The following is a 21,635-nucleotide window of genomic DNA, read 5'->3' on the forward strand; positions in this document are numbered from 1 at the left end:
GTTCTAATACGTGACCGCTCTTTCCATGATGAAATTTTTCCTAATATCCAATATAAACCTTCCCTGGTGCAACTTCAGGTGGTTTCTGATTGTCCTATCATTTATTACCAAGAGAAGAGACTGACACCCACCTTGCTGCAACCTCCTTTCAAGTCGTTGTAAAGAGGGCTGAGATCTTCCTGAGCCTCCTTTTGTCCAGGCTAAACGCCCTCAGCTCCCTGAGCAACTCCCCATAAGCCTTGTGCTCCAGACCCTTCCCCAGCTTCATTGCCCTTCTCTGGATTCCCTCCAGCCCCTCAATGTCTTTTGTGTAGGGAGGGGCCCAGAACTGGACACAACACTTGAGGTGTGGCCTCACCAGGTCCAGGTACAGGGGACAATCAAACTGTCCTGGTCCTGCTGGCCACACTATTGCTGACCCAGGCCAGGATGCTCTTGGCTTTCTTGGCCCCCTGGGCACGGCTAGCTCGTGTTTTATGCTGGGCAGCTTTCCAGCTACCCTTCCCCTTCAGCCTGTAGCACTGAGTGGAGTTGTGACCCAAGAGCAGGACCTGCACTTGGCATTATTTGAACCTCATCCTGTTGGCCATGGCCATTGGTCCAGCCTGTCCAGATCCTGCACATGCCACGTGAGGGCACTCGACATGGTATTGCATCACGTTTTCAACTATCCAGTCCTCTAGGATATCCCCAGTTAGCCAGGACTGCTGATAAATGTTGGAAAGTGGCTCAGCAAGCTCTTCTGCCAGCTCCCTCAGTACCCTTTGGTGGATCTCATCCAGCTCCATGGACCTGTGCATGTGTAAATGGTGTATCAAGTCACTGACCATTATTTTCTGGATTGTGGGGGTTCTCTTGTGCTCCCCATCCCTGTCTTCCAGTGCAGGATGCTGGGTACCCTGAGGAAAACTGGTCTTGCTGTTAAAGACTGAGCCAAAGAAGGCATTAACTACCACCTCAGCTGTTCCTCGTTCTTTGTCACTGTATTTCCTCCCTTCTACAAGGAGATTCTCCTTAGCCCTCCTTTTGTTGTATTTAGAGAAATGTATTTTATTGTCTTTTATGTAAACAGATAAAACAGGTAATGTTCTAGCTGAGCTTTAACCCTGCTCATTTTCTCCCTGTATAACCTCACAACATGCTTGTAGTCCTCCTTAGTTGCCTGCCCCTTTTCTAGAGGCCACAAGCTGTCTTTTTTTTTTTTTTAATTCCAGCCAAAGCTCTCTGTTTAGCCAGGTCAGTCTTATTCCCCACCAGCTCATCTTCTGGCACATGGGTATGTCCTGCCTATAAGATTCAGTAGGATCCTTACTGCAAACACAGTTTTAAATTACTTACGAAGTAACCAATAGCTATTTGGTTTCCCTGCCCAAGCAGAGGCTTGAAAATGATCACTGCACTTGAAGATGGATTCATCCATAAATCAAGCACTGTTTTCTAACATCCCTGCTGTGGATGGGATGCTTCCCAAAGCTCGCAGATTTGCTCCAGCACCTCTCCGAAGGTGAAAAAGGAGCCTTCCTCCTCTAAGTCAAGCCAGCTTCTCTTCTTGCTGCTGTGGGGGCAGCTAGAGGGAGCAGTAAGCCATCTGTTCTGTGAGGACAGGGCTGGTCACACCCTGCAGCTCAGGTCTCCTGCATCCCCAGCTGTCCTGGGTCACCCAGCCCGCTGCAGCTGCAGCACAGCTGACAAAATGGGTAAAAACCCTTTTTTGCCAGCCAGGGTTCATACCTGCTCAGCATGCCTTCATTCCTAATCAGCTTTGTCTCCCAAAAATCTCCTGTCACCTGCTGGATCCAACCTGCTCAGGAAGAACGGTGATAGGTCCCCTGGAGGGATTTCAGCCAAGCCAGGAAGGATGGTAGGGAAATGCTGTGCTTGCTTTCATATCTCTGTAGTGAAGTAAGAATGATTACTTACTTCTTCTTTCTCCTGCTGTGCTCAGGCTGCAGATTGGGTGTTTGCCTGCTTGCATCATGGTATTAGGTTTTACAGACATTTCCTAGCTTCCATTAGAGTTATTGTGCTTGATGGAAGATCAGAACAAATGTTCTCCTCAGCAATTCATTGGCCTCCTGACATTTACTTTAACTTTATTGTTGGTGCCTACCATACCCTCATAACGGAGCGGGAGAATAAACTTGCCTCTGCGATTGAATTATGCACTGCTACCTGGGTTATTTCTGGAGTCAAGCTGTAACAGGAAGCAAAAAGGTCAGCTTTGGATACATTGCATCATCCTGATCATGAGGTCACGCGTTCAGTCTCAGCCTGTTTGTTTTGCCTCCTGCTTTCATCAGTGCCATCCCTAGCACAGCGTGTGACTTGCCTGAAGACATCTCTTCCTTGCTGCAGCTTTCAGTTGCGGGTGCTGCCTGGGAGGACAGGCACTGCTATGCTTGGCTTCAGGCCTCTGGAAGAGAGAAGGGCCTCTTTTGTAGCAGAACAGAAAAATTTGTGCCCTTCACGAATGCACAAAAAGCCTCAATCTGTAGATGTAATGCACGTGCCACCCATGCCCTCCTGAGTGGCCTGGATCATGGACTCCCAAAGAGCAGGCGAACCTGAGGGTTCATAGCACCTTCCTGAGGTCTTGTAGATCTGCTTGTGTCTGTTACAGGGAGAGTGAGGTTTTGTGTAGGGCATCCCCACATCGTCGTGTCCAGGTCTGAGGGTGCAGTTGCAGTCCTGATGACGGTGTGATGAAATCCTCCTTCCAAGTTGCTTTTGGCAGTCTGTTTTCACAGCACCTGAAAACCTCTGTTTCGGAGTAGATGCCACAGAGGGTGGCTCATTAAAGGGTCATTAAATGCAGTTTAAGTTGTTTGAATACCCTAGTTTCAAAGCCACTTTTTCAGTGTTCTCTAGATCTGCTGTACTCTATGGAGAGCATTGTCTCTTCTCCCAGGCAGCTGGCAAAAGGACAAGAGGATGCAATCCTAAGTTGTGCCGGGGAGGTTTAGGTTTTTAGATCAGGAGGCATTTCTTCATAGAAGGAGTGATTGGGCACTGTATTGGGCTGCCCAGGGAGGTGGTGGAGTCACTGTTTCTGGAGGTTTTTAAGGAAAGGCTGGATGTGGCACTCAGTGCCAAGGTCTAGCTGACATTTTGGTGTTTGGTCACAGGTTGGACTTGGTAATCTTAGAGGTCTTTTCCAACCTAAATGATTCTGTGATTCGAAAAAAATACAACCAAAACCCAAAAGAATCATAGATATGCTCTGACTCTTTTCTGTGAATGCACACATGTATATTGGAATCTCTGCAAGGGAAGGAAAAATGCCATGAAGGCTTTGCAGTGTCAGAAGTTAGCCCACAGCCCCTCTTACGGCCTTGCTACCCGACTGCCAGCAGCTAATGGTGCCTGGTGAAACCTGTCAAATGTTTGTTCCTCCAGAAAACAGCATCAACTCCATGGTCTTTCCAGCTGACCAGTCCATCTGTATGTTACCGTTTTTAAAAATCCTAGTTCAGTCTTTCATGCCATCTTTTTTTTTTTTACATCAGTTAGCTTCTTCAGGAGGCTGCAGGAAAATATTTTTGCCTTTATGACTGCTGGTGTTTTAGCTCATTTGCTCCCTTCTCAGCATATTTCTTCTTTATTCTGAATTTTTCTCCTTAAATACTTATTTTTTGTGATTTCTCTCATTTTTATTCTACTGTCCTCTTCTGCAGTTGGTTTCCTCAGAGAAAAATAGGGCTGAAACAGCGATTGCTGCTGCAGGAGGGTCTTTCTTCATCTTTTCCAGACAAAACTCCCTGTTTCTGTTTGTTGGCATATATGAAAGAGGCAGGAATATATGTCCTCTCCAACAGCTATTATTTCACAGTCTTTTCACTCAGAAGAAGGTGCAAGATAGTGGCACAAACTTGGAAAATATTAGCAGAGCGTTACACGAAAGGATTTCAGGTGTGCCAATGATCATTTGTAAATCTGGCCTGAATCCTGCCATTACGCCCAAATGGAAGAGGGGAGCAATTTTTTTGGCAGACCTATAAAACTATGTTTTGTGTGTTGGCATTGTTGGCAAGAAACATGTTTTCAATCCTTCAAACTAGCATTCCAAGACTGGTTTTAATCAGTTTGTAAAAGGTAAAAAAATATAGGCCAAAAAACCCTAGAAACCAAAAATTTGGTTTCAAATTCCGTTTGAGCAGAATGTTCTCTTTTATCCCAGAATCCTATTTAGTTTTTAAATTTAATTTTTTCATAATCAAGGTAGAAAATGTTAAAAAGTAGTTTCATACCAGGCAGAGATATATTATTTTCGATTCCCTTTATTGTTCTTGAGCCTCCCAATAGAAACATCAGCTACTTACACATTTTTTCCCTGCTTCCTACTTGCCTCTCAATATCTCTTGAGCCATAGAGAACCTCCAGGGGTTGTTCCTGTATTCCTGTGTAGCTATGTCGGTGTTTGGGTTAAAGAGTATTACATGTTTTGGAAGAAATAACACAAAGAGCTCATCTTCCATGCAACAATAATGAAGAGAAAGATGCAGAGAAGTGCTTCATAGAAAGGAAGTAAGTTAGTAATGCATCCTCCTGGGTAGCAGTAAGCTTTGCTGAGCATTATGTAGAATTAACCAAAAAAAAAGGGTTCCATCCTGTTGTTATAAGAGACCAGATATATATCTTAGTCCTGGAGTATTCAGCCAGCATTTGGGATTCATAACAGTTGGGTTTCACAGCACTGCATAGGAAACACTTCAGTTTCAGTGGAAAAAGCTCAAAAGAATCAAGGAAATGAGCATTAACATGTCAGACAGCCATCATTTTGGACACCCCTCTCATGCACACAGCCACAGTGTAAAAAAAAAAGCACTGCTCTAGTGACTTGTAGCTGCACATTCTGTGTGACCATGTATAGGTGTGGAATTGTCAGTGCTAGGATAGCACTGACAATGCTAGTGCTTCATTAACTGTCAGCCAAAAACATTTTCCCAGAGGAATGGCACATCTGTGTTTTCTAGAAAGCTGGGCGTGTGAGATAACTTTGGGTAAATACTTCTGTGTCCCAGGAGTTCACAGACTTTGAGCTTTAGTCTGCCTTTTTCTCAGGCATTTCTTCCATTGCTGCCTATTTTTTGTGTTGTTTGTTTGATCACACTGTAATTCTTCAGATTTGCAGTTTTTAGGGTCAGACCAAGAGAAAAGGAAAAGGGTTAATTAGTGACCAGCCTGCATCACTTTTGCAGACAGATAGGAACAACAGCAGCCTGCAGGGAAAGAAAACTCTTGTGTTTGCCTTTGTTGCAGCTGAGCAATTTTCTCTGAGTGTGCCAGTTTACATAGGTGTGTGGTCCAAGGGAAAATGTGAGCATCACATAGTGGGTAGAAGGGTTTTTGGGTTTTTTTTCTGATGTATCTGTAAAAAAAATCTTGAATTCGTGCAGTTTTCTGCAGAGCTTACACAAACACAATGTGTCATGATACATGCTAAGCTCCAGCAATGAGATGCAGGAAAATGTTGAAATTGATTTCTTTATATTGAGGGATTTGATGTAGTTGTTCCTTAAAGTTCTGAGAGCCAGCAGCAGAGGTCAAAATTCAGCATTTGTGCTGATGTGTGGCTTCTTCGGCTGCTTAGGAGAGCAGGCAGCTGTAAGAATAGGATCTGGTTTCTATGGCATTAGTCTTCTGTGTAACAAGAAAGAAATAATTAATTTTTGAATATATCTTATCATCGCTCTAATGGGAAGAACAACACATTATCTCCTTTATTTATCTTCTCTATATCATCATATGCTTTAATTCTCTGAAGACGAGCATATGAACATCTTGAGTTAGATTTCATTAAATCAGATCGGCTTTTGCTGTCAAATTGATGGAAGTAAGTTATTCATTTATAACTCAGCTAATTGATTTACAGAGAGGAAAGTGAGGGAACGAGAAATATCTGATTTCTAGCTGTTGGTAGATAAGACAATTGAAAATTCATGTGAGGAACCCAGCAGAGTTTGCCATTGAGCCTGACAGAAAAGTGGGACCTTCATTTATGTGTCATCCTTTATAATTTCTCCTTGTCCCAGGCATATTCCACATGGATATGCATTCCAGATCACAGACTGGTAGATAATGAATAAAAGACCAGCAACCTGCAGGGGTATTTTTGTAGTGGGCTGCTCATGAAAAGGAGATGGGACCAGCTGCCCTGTCCCAAATCCCCATGGCACAGAAGACAAAAGGAGTACCAGATAGGGAGAGCAAAACAGAGCAAGAAAGGGGGAAAAGCCACAGGGAAAAAGTGTGAGTTGCCCAAATAATTACACAGTGAATTTCCCTGCAGGTGATTTGTGAGTTTTGTGACTCAACTAGATGATACAAGTCTTTTAGCAGAAGATTCAGCCAAACAACCTACTGGCTTTTCCCTTCCAGTGGACTTATTCTTGAGCCTTTTGCTCTAGAGTTAGGATGCTTTTACATGCACTGAGAGTCACTAGCCTCATGATGGGTTGCTAGCGTGGCAAGGAGCACATCTCTTGTGTGCATAGGCTAAGTGATAAATTAGTACCTGATTATTAAATCAATAACATGGAAATTGTGAACTTTTTGCTCTGCTTTTTCTGGGTTATGTCATCTGTTTTCCTTTTACAAGGAACTCTTTTGTGCAGTTATGACTGTAAGCTTTTGGAATCAGAAACTGCATTTTCTTGACAGGAGAGGCTACTTACATGGTTTGTTTTTTTCAAGTGGCATAGTAAACCAATGGGACAAGCTAATTAAAGCCCTCCTTAGCATGGAAATCCCATGGAGACAGTGCCCAGTGAGAAGAAATTGTTGAAGCCGGCATGGTTGACTCGAAAAACAATAGTCAAAAAACTATTCATGATCAAACCATGAAGACTCTTGTTGTGGTTGACTTCTTGGGACATGCTTCTATTCCTCCTTCCTTCTCTTCTTCCTCATCTTTTTTCTTCTTCTTGAGGGGAGCTGACCTGCCTAATGCTGTGGGGTTGGAAGGCACTGGAGTGACATGTCACTGAGAGCCGGGGACAACCTTTCCCTCTGCTTTGTCACCTGCAGATGAAGTCGGGGGAGATGGCCGCCAACATCGCGCGGGAGCTGGCGGAGCACACCAGGAGCCACTTGTACGCCGGGGACATCGCGTACTCCGTGTCCGCCATGGTCCAGCTCGTCAACCTGCTGGACGTGCAGCTCCGGAACCTGACTCCCGGCGGGAAGGACAGCGCTGCGCGCAGCTTGAATAAGGTGAGAGCAGCGGGGCTCAGGATGGGGCAGGAGGCTCGTGGGAAGGTCAAATGAACATCTCTGTGTATGAGGATAAACAGTGGTAGACAGAAACATTCATTTACACCGGAGATACCGTGATATTTACACTCAGGGTTTCAGGCTGCTTTAGTATTAGAGAGCCTTTTTAGTGACAGCGCCTCACTTAGCCCAAAAGCACCTTAACTCCGTTACAGCAGTGTGGTTTCTGTGCCCACAGTTTAAGAAGAATTATTAGTCCTTTTGTCATTTCCAGAAGTAAGTGGAATTGCTGCATAGCACTAAAGGTGCTAGGAGTTGCCAGTTGTGGGAGAAAATATGAGCTGTGGACCCTGTAAGAATACATTTAAAGCTGTAGGTTTCCTTAGTGAAAGGCCCTCTTCATCACTGAATCTCATGTAAACACATGGGATAAGACTTAAATAGGATTCTGACGGTGAATTGTGTGGGCCTGATTATGAAGACAAAGAGCTGCTGGACCCTGTGACTATGAGCACATGGTTATATTGGCCACCCAGTGAAAATAAGACACAGAATTTTGTTCCCAGCTGCATATCAGGCTCTGACAATTCTGGCATTCATGTAACCATGAACAGAACTTGGTCCTGAGATTATATGGGGAATAAATGATCCCAGCTAAACCTGAAATTTTTTTGGTGTTTTATGAAGAGAAATGCTTTTCAGAGAAGTAACATGGTCTTTTTTCTTGTAAGTTATTACTGTAGACTGATGCTGTTTTAAATGCAAAGGGCTTCGGGATCGTTTGAGATTTCAGTCGCATGGGAGCTGAACTCCTGCATCTCATGTGCTTTGCATGTGCTGTGAATTGGGTTATCCTGATGCTTTTAATTAGTGCTGCTTCCAGCCATTTTATAACAACGTAGGTAATAATTATATTAACTGATACATCAGCATAACATTATTTGTTATAATCATACCATGGTTCTTTGTTGAAATGATGGTGATGTCTGACAATATCAGGTAAAACCAGCAATTAATGTCACCTACTAACAGGTTTCATGGTTGTAGTTCTGCTTGCTCTTCTGAATGTGTCCCAGCCACACCCAACATTTTGTCAATTCGGCTTTGCAAGCACATATTTTCCATCCTTATTTTTATCTCACCTTATGATATTTGTTTCAATTACACGAAATGGGGTTGTATCCTGGGGGCAGGTATGAGTTACTGAAGGGAGGGGAAGACTGGACAAGGCAGAGCTCCTCGGCTCAGCTGTCACTCCCAGGGTCCCCATTGCAGGTTTCTTCCCCCTGCCATCAGCTTTGCACAAGTAACTCATACAAATCAATTGCATTCCACATTAAAATTCTGGACCATGTGAAGTCCTGCAAAACAGCGATGCGAGTCAGTGATCCAAATGACAGGCTCAGTAATTTACTTACTCTCATTCCCCACTTAATTCTTTAGAAGAGCAACTGCTCTGTGTTCATTTAAGAATGCATGAATTCAACTTCGAAGTAGTATTGGGCAAACAAAAGGCAGCAGAGTTACTGCTCCATTTTCCCCTTCGCTGATCAAGAGTATTTAAAAAAAAAAAAAAAGGAAAAAAGTAATTTGCAAAGAGTTTTGTTTAGTGCTGTTTAGTCAGAAAGAAGAAATGAAGTAAGCACTAGCCATTAAATATTCTTTTAATCATTAAAGGAAATGTGCTGGGGATCTGAAAGTAGTCACCTGTACTGTTTTGTACTGGTGGGATTTTTTTAACAAGCTGATGTACAATGAATTGAAATAAACTGGCATAATCAGAATTTTTAAAAGCCATCATTGTTCAGGAGCCACTTTTCTGTCACTAAAAGCTTTATGCTTTCCACTGGATCAGGCTTAATTAAGGTAATAATTGTTCCATTTTAGACTGGGAAGACCCCCAAGTGGATAGGTCTATAATTTTCAGCAAGGCTTTCTTTGATCTCATTTGTTTCTGTAAAGTCCTCGTACTGGCCAGATTTACCCAGAGGAAGATTTCTACTGTTACAAATTGACAAATTAGAAATTGAAATTAGGCATTGCATGGTACCTGGGTGTATTTTGTTTATTTCAGAGCCTCAAAACTCTCAAGGACAAATTTGGCTCTCAGCTGTACTAATGGGATTGCACTGCTGTGTGTTGAGAGCACAAGTTGCCCTGAATCTCTGTTGATGTGCCGTTTCCAACCAGGCACATCAGTAAAAACAAACCCAGCCAAGCCAGTGGCTCTGAGCAGCCTGGTTTTGTGAGCTTTCCTTGCAGTGATGCAGAGCTCACCAATTCCAGCTCACTGCTGCAGACTGCCTGCCAAGCCCCAGGTCTACCAGGATGGGTCCATACAGTTCCAGACTGCATCAGGATGCAGTCCTGCACGCATCTTGCTCCCTGAGGTTGGTCCTGCACATCTGAAGCTTGGTTATATTTCACTGTGGCATCATCACTGTCTGCTGCAGAGCCCACGCTCCTTTTATGCAAATAACCATCAGCCTTATCCTTTTCAGCCTTGTTTGATGTGGAAATGTCATGTGTGGTCTCCAAGCTGTAAGGAAAACATCATCTCTTGAGTATTTCTACTAGACTCCGGTGTCTTCTACCATCTAACAGCTGCTCTTGCAAAGTTGCCAGTCTGTGCTTCACTTCACTGAAAAAGGACTAACCCACATTTCTGGAGCCAGTCCTTCCAGTTTTCCACTGCTGCCTAACTCACACTCACTCCTTTAGTTTGGTTGGTTTTTCAGGAGCTGTTTAAGAGAGAAATGAGGTGTTTTTTTCACAGGCATTTTCTTCAATTTTTTTCCCTTGTTCTGTCACTAACTTGTTTTTTCTATTCCGTCTTTAATCTGCTCTCTTTATGGACTCAGCTTCAGAAAAGGGAGCGCTCTTGCAGGGCCTATGTCCAGGTATTTCTTGTGTTTTTAATACACGTGTCCAGTTGTTTGACTGAATGACTGTGAAGTGGGTCTTGTCTCTGTGAATAATCTGATTATTACCACCTTTGTGGCAGCAAGTTCTAAGGTTAAGGTTACAGGATAATAATGTCTTTTTTTACCTCACCCCACCTGCCCCATTTCTCTCAGACTTGAAAAAATCTGGGACAAAATCTCTGAATTTTTTTTCCACAGAAAGTGGAAAAAAACACAAGAAAGATCTGACAAGATTTATCTGGCCATCTGAATGAGCAGGACAGTATAGAGATGTGCAAGTAAAGAATGCAAAACTGCTGCTCACAGAGGTATCTCCAGACCAGCTGGACTTTGCTTACAGCATGTCATTCATGCTACTGCCACCTGCATTTCCTTAGTGTTCCTTCTTCCCCTTTTACACTTTCAAATTCAGAAACAATTCAAAATGGCACCACTCGGCTGAGGGAGGAGGTAGGATCATAATGAAATGCAGAGTGTCTCACAGAGGGATGTAGGAAGGAGGAGAGTGCTGCAAACAATGTAGAGGGTAATGCACATAACACCCCATGAAGTTCACCCAGGTCTGGCCTGACTTTCGTAGGCTTACGTTGTGTTTGATGTGAACGAAGTCAAGCCCCAGCATTCTGGAAGGACCTGCTTGTGGGCTTTTCACAAATGGGACCTCAGGTTATCTTACTAATCCTGTCACCTTGCCTTATAGCATTTGCTCCAGTGTTTTTTGTATAAACCTGTTTGTATACTATGGGTGAGTTAGTGCTGCTTTAAGAAATGTGAATGTTTTACCTTCTAGTCTCTGTCTTGTGCTTGTGAATGTTGATATTGTTCTTATGGGTGGTTGATCGTTATTTATATGTGTATGTGTAACATGCATAAATGAACTCTGTGTTTCTGGAGGGGGCTGTCTGTACCTGCATTTTCCTGCAAAATTCAGCTTTCTACAGTTGGTACTGACTTTATTTTGTGAGCACGTTTCATTTAGCAAATGGGATTAGATGGTCCGGACTTCTAGGGCATTAGAAATAAAACAGTACCCCTCTGTGCTGGCAGGCTGTTTGTCTTCCCTTTGGAAAATGTCATGAGAGAAAGTCACCTTTTCCCTTCCACATACATTAATGGATAAAGATGAGTTACGGAGTTACACATCCCTTGTCTAGGATCCCAGAGAAAGCAACTAGCAGGCATTGGAAGGAATTTAAGAAAGTTTGCAGTGTGGTGCTTACTCCCAAGCTAGCTACCTTGTGTATTGCTACCACTGGAAACATGATGAGACTGCTTTGACTATGGGCTGCACAATCTTGTTGGGGACATTGGGTGCTACCTGATCCGTAGCTGTCCTTTCCACTGGCTGCACAGGCATTCTCCACAGAGTCAGTGCACACTCCTGCTCTTCTGTCTTTCTTCAAACAGTAACGATTGGTGAGTTTAATATACCTTACAGAAAGCTTGGCCTTGACAGAATAGAGCCTGAATCCTCTGCAAAACTTCAGCTTACCCTTAATTTCAAGGACTCCTCCCTTTCACTTGGAAAGGCTGCTTGTGTGTTTAAACATTAATCATGCACCTACTTCTTTAGTAGACAAAAACTGATGAAAGCTCATTGCTTGAGCTGCTAAGTATGGGTATTGACAAATGTGGTACGTATATTGAAGAGGACAGTCCTGTAAAAGAGGGCTTGAAGAATGAATTAGATGACCTAATTGAACCTTTCCAGCTCTGCTTTGTACTATATGGAGATAAAGTAATGTATCTTGACGTATTTTCATACAGTATGCTTCCATTGGAAAATTGTGTGGCTAAAGTCATCACAAAATCTAGTGAGGGAGAGGTTGTCTGTAATAGCAATTAGATGTGACTGCAGATAGTCCTGTTACAGGCTACTCGTCCCTTACCAGGCAGTGAAATATCTGGGCTGGCTGAGGGAATTTAGCAGAGCTTTTTCAACTAATCTTAAGTGGTGACACCCTGGGCTTTGTAAAGTCAGTGGAACATGGGAAGTCACTGGGACATATGGCATTGATGGCAGAGAAATAGAGTATTCAACTTTGCTGGCCTGATCTCCTTGTGCTGATGCCATTATTGTGAAGAGCATCCCTGGCTGAATTCGGCTCATGGGGCTGGAAGTGTACCTTCAATTCTGTGCTCCCTAGACAAAGGAAAGTGCAGTACAAAGTTTATACAAGAAATGTCCAGGAATTGTAAATATCTAAAGTTCTATTGAGGAAAGGTGGTTTTGTGGAAGGAGGAGAGTGACCTGAGAAAATAATAATTGCTAAAATCAGTCTTACTGTTTTCTTTGGGCTTACAAATTTAAGTAACTATGACAGAGGCCCTGTAGTGATTGGTGTATAAAGTCCTCTTAAGCCCAAAATAAATGACTATAAATAAATATACAAAATAAATGAATATAAATAAAATGGATGGAGAAATTTTGCAAGTTGCGCAAACATAAGACTGGGAATGCATTATCAGATTATCACCTCATCTCTTTGGGTACCTTTAAAAAAATATGGATTTAACTTGTTCAGTTTCACAGTATTTTTTGAGTTAAAAGCTCAGGGATTTTTTTTACTGGAGATAGAGGTTACAAATGCTGTTTTTTCAGTTTCAAATGTGGTAAATGATCTTTTTTTGTCTCAAAAATCCAACAAGCACCAATCCGGCCGGTGGCATGATGAATACATATTAATATAATGACTGGACAGTTGCTGGAAGATTTTTCAGTCATGGTGATATTCAAGAAACTGCTACGTGGGTTTCAATTTGTGATACTAATTAATAGTCAGCTGAGACTGAGCTGACCAAGATGGAAATACAAGGTGGCAGAGTGGCCTCAGCAAGGTGCTCTGTTAGCAAAGAGGGTGGCCTTTTGGAGAGCAGAGGTTTACATCTCCTATGCCCACCTTTCTGAAGTTCTTGCACTCTGTTTTGGGAAAGGAATGGAAAAGTCATCATGTGGGAGAATGAGTCACAATGGGTGACGCATTTGATTAGCATGGCTTAGTTTGGTGACTGGTCTGTGATGTAAGCTGGTATGAATTTTCTGTAATGTTTTTTCAGAAATTATGTTTGTTCCTTTTCCAGAAGTTTTTCTCCTTAAACTGTAGCACTGGAATTGTAGAAAACAGAAATCACTTGTCTTTTGGGGGTTGTGAAATTGGGTTTGTTGTCACAGATTTCTTCCGTGCTCCTCAGCAAGTGTCATGTGCCCGGTATTTCTCAGCCCCCTGGTTTAAAATGCCATGGATGCAATTCTCCTGTCCTCTAGGAATGGAGGTGGGGTAGTGAAAGAAAAAAAAAGGCTAAGTACTCACATAATGTAGTAAGTGAGGCTGTATTAAAACAGAAAACTTAAACATGGGGAAAAAATCGGAGAATTTTGCTGATTTAGTAGCTGGAAAAACAGGTTTTATTAAAGCTTCATACCACACCCGTGCTGGCATGTACATGCATCTGATTGCAAAATCTGAGCTCACCTGCTTGCTTCACTTGGATTTGTGGGCTGGAGCTCTGGCGCAGCAGGAGGTCAATGAATTTCCCTGTGGTGCCAACCAGAGGCCTCTTCCCATGTGAAATTGCCTGCTGTGTTTGGGATGAGCATCTCGGAGGACAAAAACTTCACAGGGTTCCCGTTCTTTTGGTTTATTTTATAAAGTCAGTATGAGTGGCTTTAAAGCTGGAGGCTGGTGAATGCAACAGAACTGTGAATGGCAGCTTTGTGGAAAGGGTGGAAGGAGGTGGCAGAGAGTTGCTTTTGCAGCATCTTCCTTGTCTAATGGAGTTTTTTGCTCTTGGTTCCTGCCATCCTCTGAGCTGCCCTGTAAATTGGCTTGCCCTGTTTTGTAATTCTGGGCTGGTCTGCATAGCAAATGGAAAAGATTATGGAGGTGCCACCTGCTCCTTGGTAATTACAAGAGCTTCTGGGTGCAGGTGTCATCAGAGCCACGCATGAAGCCGGCGCTGAGATGCTGGCAGGCTTCTGGTAGCAGACAGTGGCAGGTGGTTGCAGAGTTGTCCTTCTGGTTCTCCTGGAAGGTTTCTGAGCACTTCTTGTTTGAAACATGGGCTGTTTAAATTGCTGCACTAAGCAAAAAATGAATGGCTTTCCTCAGAGGATTGAAGGCATTAAGTTTAGAGCTCAGCAGAAGAGACTTTTTTTATTTTTTTTGTGCTAACCTAGTAGTTCTCATCAGATAAAAGGTGCATCTGGGACTTAGCCAGTACTATTTAAAGTGGATTAATTCTGTTTGTCCCACTTCTCTCTTGCTTGCATGATTGGTCCCAACTTCCATGAAGACTAAATGAAAGAAACTTGCAGCTCTGAGAAGGAGCACAAATTGAATTATGCCGTCTTTGCTTGTGTTCTTCTTGTGCCTGTGACAAGAAAGACTCTAACCTCCCTTTATATAAAAAGAGGCAAATTAATGAAGGTTTTCAAGTTTCTTGTTTGGTTACTTAATTGGCTGTATGACAAAGAGCTCTGCAGTGTGTGTCAAACAACTCTGAGAGTTCTCTGATGATTTGTGCATTGCTTGACTCCTGATGCTATTCTGCACAGCCTGTCAGGTGAGGTATCGTTGTTAAAGTGGCTGGAATAAATTGGCTAGCAGTGAGCATACAATGTTGTATATTAACTATAGCTACAGGGAGTACTTTTAGCTGCTTTTTCAAGGGATCGAGATGTTTGCCCATCAGCATCAAAGTGCCTAAAACTTTCATTTAATATAATTAAAAGGACATCTGAAAGAAGTGTGACTTGCAGCGAGGTTCTGTGGTTTGGTAGTCCTTTGTTAAAACTCTGTGAACTTAATATACTTCACAGCTTGAGAAACCTGCACTTGATTTGTGTCAGCAAGAGTGAAACTAGAAATCCTCACCCTGCATGTTTCTGCTGTGGTGAGCCCATTGTTAGGGGAGAGGAGGATCAAAGCAGCAGCCTTGGGTTTGTGACCAGACTCCAAAATTCTTTGCATAAATGCTAAAAAAGAAGGTGACCATCCACCTACAGCTCAGCTACACCTATGGCTATGTTCTCACATGGCAAAACTGAGAAAAATATCTAGTGCTTTCTATGTTGCTCTGTGCTTACTCTCTGCTTTAGGCTGAGTCAGTCCTGGTATCTGGTGTCACTGGTAAAAATCAGAATATAAATTGCCATAGGGAGCAGCAGGAGATGTCCCTTTGATTTGAACCGTTGGAGGAAAGGATGAGTCTCACGGACTCCCCAGGAGTTTCCTTGAAGGCTGTGGATATTCTTTCAAAGAGGCATTTCTGATGTGTGGCCCATTTTCCTTTCTTGCTACAGCCTTGCTCACTTCCCCAGTGTAATTACTCTAGCTGTTGCTTGTATAGTTTCAAATCCCAAACAGTAGGGCAGCAAATACAGATGATTCATAGATGCAGCTCTCGGCTTATTCTGTGGAGAAGATCTCATTAGATGAAATAGATCCTATGTTATTTCCTTCTTCCCAATCAATTCCTTTTATTTCAGTCCTGTAGATGCCTTCTGACCTTAAAATATTCTTCCTCGTATAGTAAGTAAAGTAAAACCATAACCTGTAATTTGTAACCTTGTTCTGTTTCTCATATCTCCTATTATTTTTTGCGTGCTCCCATTAGGAGATTATTGGTAGTTCAAGGCCAAGCTTGCAAACCTTGCATACCTAGTAAAAGACCATTAATTCCATAGTTAAGCATTTTGTAGATGGCCTAATTTTAATAAAGGTCAGTGCTTTTCTTCTCACTACAGTGAGTTCTCAGCACTGCTGGAATTCAGGCCGTTTCTGAGTCAGTACAGTTCCTGTGGTCACAGCATAAACATTTGCTGTATAGTTGAGGAGAGAAGGTTGCATGCTCTCTTGGGAGCCTTTGCTCTCAATCTGTGGAGCAATTTTAGAAATTCCTCTGAATGGTCATGGGAAGTTCTCTTCTTGCCTTTGCCACGAGTAGTAGGCTCTGTCTCAGTTCACCAACACTGATACCATCTATGTCCAATCACCACTCTGGTATTAGTTGTAGGCTAGTGTTTCTGGCTTAGTTTTGAAGGCAGAAGCAAAGATTAGCAGTAGATAGTCTAATGATTTATTTGTTTTCAAGCACTCACTGTGGCTGAGCTCCTTTCAGTCTAAATATGTTTGTCCCTTCCATTGAATGCTACAACAGTTTTGTGATGACTGTGTTGCTTTTTAAAAAACAATAGACAGTGGCTGGGCTTCCCTGTAAGAAATTGTCTCCAGTGTGCTTACTGATGCTTTGACCAGAGACAAATTTTGATTTTGACTTAAAAGAGTAAATGGCAAGGAAAAAAAAAATCATCCAAGAGTTAAGAGCCTTGTCAGATGGATTTGAAGGCACTTCTCAGCTAAGAAGTAGCATTTAATGCCATTATGTAGCCAAATGACATTTTCCTTGTTTAGGAAGCAGAAGAAATGACATGTGCATCACTTTCTATCCTGAAGTCCCACACAGCGGATGAATGTAATCATTTGATTGATGACCCCTGTGTAGTGGGATTGGAGTGCTGTTCATTTGCCACTCTAAAATATGTGTCATTTCCTCAGCTGGTCCCTTTCAATGGAATAACCTTTCTGGAGGCATTTGTGTGCTCACATCCATGCTTTCATGCTGGCCCTGTCCTCCAAAGGGCCCATTCTACCGTACCAGGTAGATTCAGAGTTAATGGGAGTTTCAATGTACTGGTGCTTTTTCTGGCCAGAGGCAAGAATCAAACAACTTCCAGCAGAACTTGCCAGCAGAACTTGTCATCAATGGCATTGATTGTGCCTTTAACTCAATTAGTTTGGAGGCTTGCAAATATTGATAGCTTGAGGAAAGGGTTTGTTTTAGCACTGGGTGTTTAATAGGATTACAGAGCAAAACCAGCTATTCTTGAGCAAAGAGGCAAGTAAGCTTTTTTCAAGGACCACTGCTTTCAAGTCGGAAAAAGGGAAGAAAGAGCATAACATTGTGATCATCGTACCATATCAACATTTCAGTGCATCTGCTCTCTGGTGCGTTTTTCATTTGCACTGTGAAGTGTGGACCTGAAAGGGGTTTTGTGCTTTTTTTCTCTGCTGATTTGCCATAAAACCTCAAGCTGTTATAAAAAGTGGGCTAGTTACGTGTCTGCATTTTTCAAATAAAGACAACACATTTGTTATGGAGCAATACGGGGGGACCTCAGGGAGGACCAGAAGCTCAGGCCATAAGCACGGCCTGAGGCTGTGCCTGTGTGATTGCAGACTGAGCACTGCTGTTCTCAGAAAGGGTGAGCAAATCTCTTTGGATGAGTCTGTGCTGGCAAACACCTTTGGCACAGGGGTGCCAAAGCACTGCTTGCTTCATGCATCAGCCATGATTTTAAGCCTACCTATGCAAAGCCTCGTTGCTGTAGCTCCTTATATCCTAATTTTTGAAAGTGTGCTGCATGAGATATTCCTGTGAGATCAAGGAAGTGTTAGCAGTATGAGATGGGGCTTTAGAGGTTGTAAAATTCAGATGTTTTAATTAGAGATGTCATTGCAAAAGTGGTACTTTAATATGCCCTGTGCCACTGTCCTAATTCTCCCAAAGCTGCTATAGGAGGTAAGACCTTGATGTAAGCTTCATGCTGAATAAAGTGTACAGTGTGTTCAGTCTCTTCTTATGGAGATGCTCCTTTGTAAGGAAGGACAAACTGCATATTTGAAAATTACTCAACAGAAGGATTCAACCAATATTCCCTGTAGGATCTGCTGGTATTCACTTGCCATAAAGCAGTATTTTCTCCAGCTGTAGGTTTGTTGAGATTTTTGATCTTCCATCAGCTGCTCAGCAAGAGGCCAAAATGAACAGTAAATGTTTAAAGAGGTCCTAACTCTAGGAGAGCTGCTGATCTTCTAAGGTTAGGGTTGCTGTGCTTAAGCACCATAGCACATTGCAGCCTGGTGCCAAATTTGGCAGTGAGCTGAGTATCTCTAACATCTAGTGATTTTCAGTGTTGACTCCCAGTTAAAGAGAGATTTTACATTGCAGAATCTGTTTTTATCAAAGAGTGGTGTCTTGGATGTTGGTACAGTGAGAGAAAAATATGGTATCACTGGATGCATACAGAGTTCAAACCTCCTAGGTTTAAACCGTGTGCCAAACATTTCTAGAGGGGAAGAGAAAAATAAATGAACAAGAAAAATTCAGTTTAATGGAATGTAGCAGCTATCACAAAGGAAATCAATGGGATATATACAACTGGCCTTTTAGTAATGTATAATTACTGTAAAGCTCCTAATTAGTTTCCTTTTTACAATGCATCTTTTAATACCAATTTGTAAGTGTCTAAGAAGGAAGGTTTACATTTCGTTTCTTTTTTCTAACCTCAGGATAGAATCAAGAAACCATGAGCACATGCCCTTATTTGGGAAAAACCTCCCTCTGCAATTTATTAACATTTATTTGCGTTGAACATACAATCTGTGGTGCTACATAACCACATAATGAAAGGCATCACTGTCATGGGATTTGTCTTTTGTGCTTTGCAGGGTCTTGCTCTTCTCTCAATGTCCGATTGTAGTCACTGCTGGGGACATGAAAGGGCCACCGTGTCTAATATTCTGTGACCCGGGATGGTTGGTCTTTACAGGCTGGTAATTAGAGGGTTTGGCTTTGCATGTGTAGAGACCCTGACATCACAGAGAGCATAAAGCTGTGCTACGTATCTCAGGACAGAAAAATGGGAGGTCTGCCTTCTTGGCTCCCTTCTGCCATGCCCTTCTTCCCTCATTTGATCTTAGCCTACAAGCAAGCAAGCTATGCTTTATGAAAATTCCCTTGATCTAATTTGAGTTACTTTTGTCCTTCTCCTGGTGCATCTGTATGCTTGTGATATCTACTCGTTAAGTCCAAGCAGGCACAGCATTGGTTTGGTGCCGTGCTGTGCCTGGTGTTGAGGTATGTTTGGGCTCCAAGGCCCACATTTTTATTTTGCAAGAAACTCAGCTGAGCTGCATTTGGAAGAAGGATCAGGCAGGGGAACAAAGGAAAACCGCAGCAGAGGGAGTTCTTTAGCTTGGGAAGCAAGGACAGGGTCTTCGGTGAGGTCATGGAGCATCCTTTAATAGATGTTGGATTTTTCATGGATAGGTATAATCTCATGTAATTTTGGGCACCAAAATGGGAATAATCCTTGGGGTAGTTTCTTCTGCTTTTGGTGGGAAGAGTAGGGGCTCCCTGCTTGGCCGCATGCTAGAAGTGGTGGGACGAGAATAGGTCAGAACTTTCTTATCTCCCTGTGAAAGCTCCCACCTTTATCAGGATCTCTAGGGGTCTCAGGTAAAACCTATAAAGCCATCAGCTCCCAAGCACACCTATCCCATGCCTTCTGCATTTTGAAGGCTCTCTCTCAGGGCTAACCCTCTTCCAGCTGGTCACTGAGAGGCTTTCCTGGGGGTTGGCACAGCTGTTTCTTCTATGCTGGAGCTTCATCAGACCACAAAGTCATTGGTCCAGGTGCCAAACCCACGTAAATCACAAAGACTCAGCTTGAATGTAATGACACAGGCCTATCCTTGTCATGTGTGCCTGCTTTCCCACAACTCCCACTCCCCTGCCCAACTTTTCCCAGTTGGCATCTCCGTCTCACAAGGCACTGTTGCTGTAACAGCTGTTTTGTTTCATTTAAACACCTACCTCAGCTCCTGTCCAAAATGCAAACATTTCATTAGCACCTCATCTCCTTGGCTTCAGCCCACAGCACTCGGCCATAATGAAGTGCTGCACTCAGAAATATAATGTGGGGAACACTTGATTAATGCACTGAGACAGGTGAGGGGAATGACCCTCTGGGAAAAGCTGGGGACTAAATTAATCTCGGATGTAATGCCAGCAAAGACAGTCTACCAGCTTTGTTCAGATACACGACAAGGACCTGACCCAAAGTCCTTGGAAATCTTCCTGGAGCTTTTGCGTTTGACCCCAGGCCCAAAGTGATGTGAAGTGGCTGGTTTCAGGTTAGTCACTTCAGGAGGATGGATGCTCAGCGTTGGGTGGGGAGCACACATGGTGCAGGAAGCGGCACATTAGGCGTAATTGGCGTTCTCTCTCAAACTTGCATGCACACATATGTGTACGTTTAAAACAAAAGAAAGAATGCATTAGATAAAATATTTTTTCTGGGGGAAAGTCTTTGCAGCAGATGTTTCACTGTAACACAAATACTTCAGCATCTGTTTCATATTTTGATGAATAGACATTACCTTTCTGTCCAGAGCCAGGAGCTGGATCTGCTGCAAAGACGTTTCCCACCATTCGGATATTGACAAAAGTATGCAGGATGTTGTGTTAGCAGGGAATTTAAGACACCAGTAGGAGCTGAGCTAAATGAAAGTAAGGCAAACTATGGGATAACATTGAAAGGGGAGGAAAATCCTCATTTTCTGCTTTCCATGCATAAAAGGTCTTTACAAGAAAACACTATGTTGTGTAGAAGATGCACCACAAAAAAATCAAGCTTTTTGGTCGCTGGAAAAGAATACCACCTATTTTTTGCTTGTGAAGAGATAAGCTACCAAAGTATACTACAGAATTTTATGGAGAGCTGCAGATATCAGGCTTCCAGATTCTAAAACACAGAAAAAAACCAGACTTAAATGGTATGGATTTTCAGTGTTTCTTCTTGACTATTAATTTCCACCAGCTTGTAGTATGTACATAGTGAATGTGTTAAGATTTTAGACTATTTAGGAGAATTAGTTTAACAATCAGTTAAGAAAATTGATTTATGGTTATCAAGTTCCACTTAAGACCAAATGAGTGAGGGATTCTAGTTCTGGATTGTAAAAGCTTGACAGGAAAAAGACGATTGCAGTAGCACTAGGGTACAAGTTTTCAGCCATTCCAGTGGTTGAAGCATGGGCTACTCCATAGTTAGGGAAACCAGTTTTTGAGGCTTAGGAGAAAAGTTACCTATTAGTCAAGGAAACAGGGTAGTAGATGCCAAGGGAAGGGAAGATCTGTTTATGGTACAGGAGAGGTTCGGCATAAGAACAAATGAGTTAATTGACCATGAATAAATGTAACTGTGAAGGTAGGAGCTTTGTGCTGGCAGAGGAGCCCAGCTGTGGTGCAGTCTCCCAACAGGATACATGATGGTGTGAGAAACCTTCCAAACTCAAGGAAGGTATCTTTGCTGGGATTAAAAGCACCAGCAGTGGCAGTTCTAGCTGCCTTTGCTTCTCCTCGAACCTTGCTGTAATTGAAATGTTTGTTAAGGTCACGTGGATATAGCAATAAATTCTAGATTGATGTGATCATATCCTCCCATTGCTCATTTTCACCTGACCCTGACTGGTGAGTGAGTCAGGATGCTCCATGCTCTCTGTGCCACGTGTTGCTATTGCAACACTCCTGAGGGCTCTGCTGGAGAATGGGCTATGCCATAGCTTCTTTCCACGCATGGGTTTAGCAAAGGTATCAAGAGTAAATGCTGACGTATTCCCGTGAAAGTGAGCCCATGGGGCACACTTTAGGCTT

General features: G+C 42.8%; 1 protein-coding gene across 23 annotated transcripts in view; it reads left to right on the top strand.

The window, feature by feature from the left end:
• Nucleotides 1–21,635, top strand: part of ADGRL3 (adhesion G protein-coupled receptor L3) — a 495,252-nt gene that overhangs the window by 393,615 nt on the left and 80,002 nt on the right. For 20 of the 23 annotated variants that reach the window (XM_017744223.1, XM_017744226.1, XM_017744204.1 and 17 more), the window contains 2 exons: nt 7,027–7,212; nt 10,074–10,112. In XM_017744223.1, coding sequence (XP_017599712.1) covers nt 7,027–7,212; nt 10,074–10,112 — 225 coding nt within the window. The remainder of the gene's footprint in view (nt 1–7,026; nt 7,213–10,073; nt 10,113–21,635) is intronic. The other 3 variants (XM_017744213.1, XM_017744219.1, XM_017744220.1) reach the window with 1 other exon arrangement.

Source organism: Corvus brachyrhynchos, unplaced genomic scaffold (genome assembly GCF_000691975.1).
Source record: "Corvus brachyrhynchos isolate BGI_N302 unplaced genomic scaffold, ASM69197v1 scaffold229, whole genome shotgun sequence".
NCBI classification, from domain to species: Eukaryota; Metazoa; Chordata; class Aves; order Passeriformes; family Corvidae; genus Corvus; species Corvus brachyrhynchos.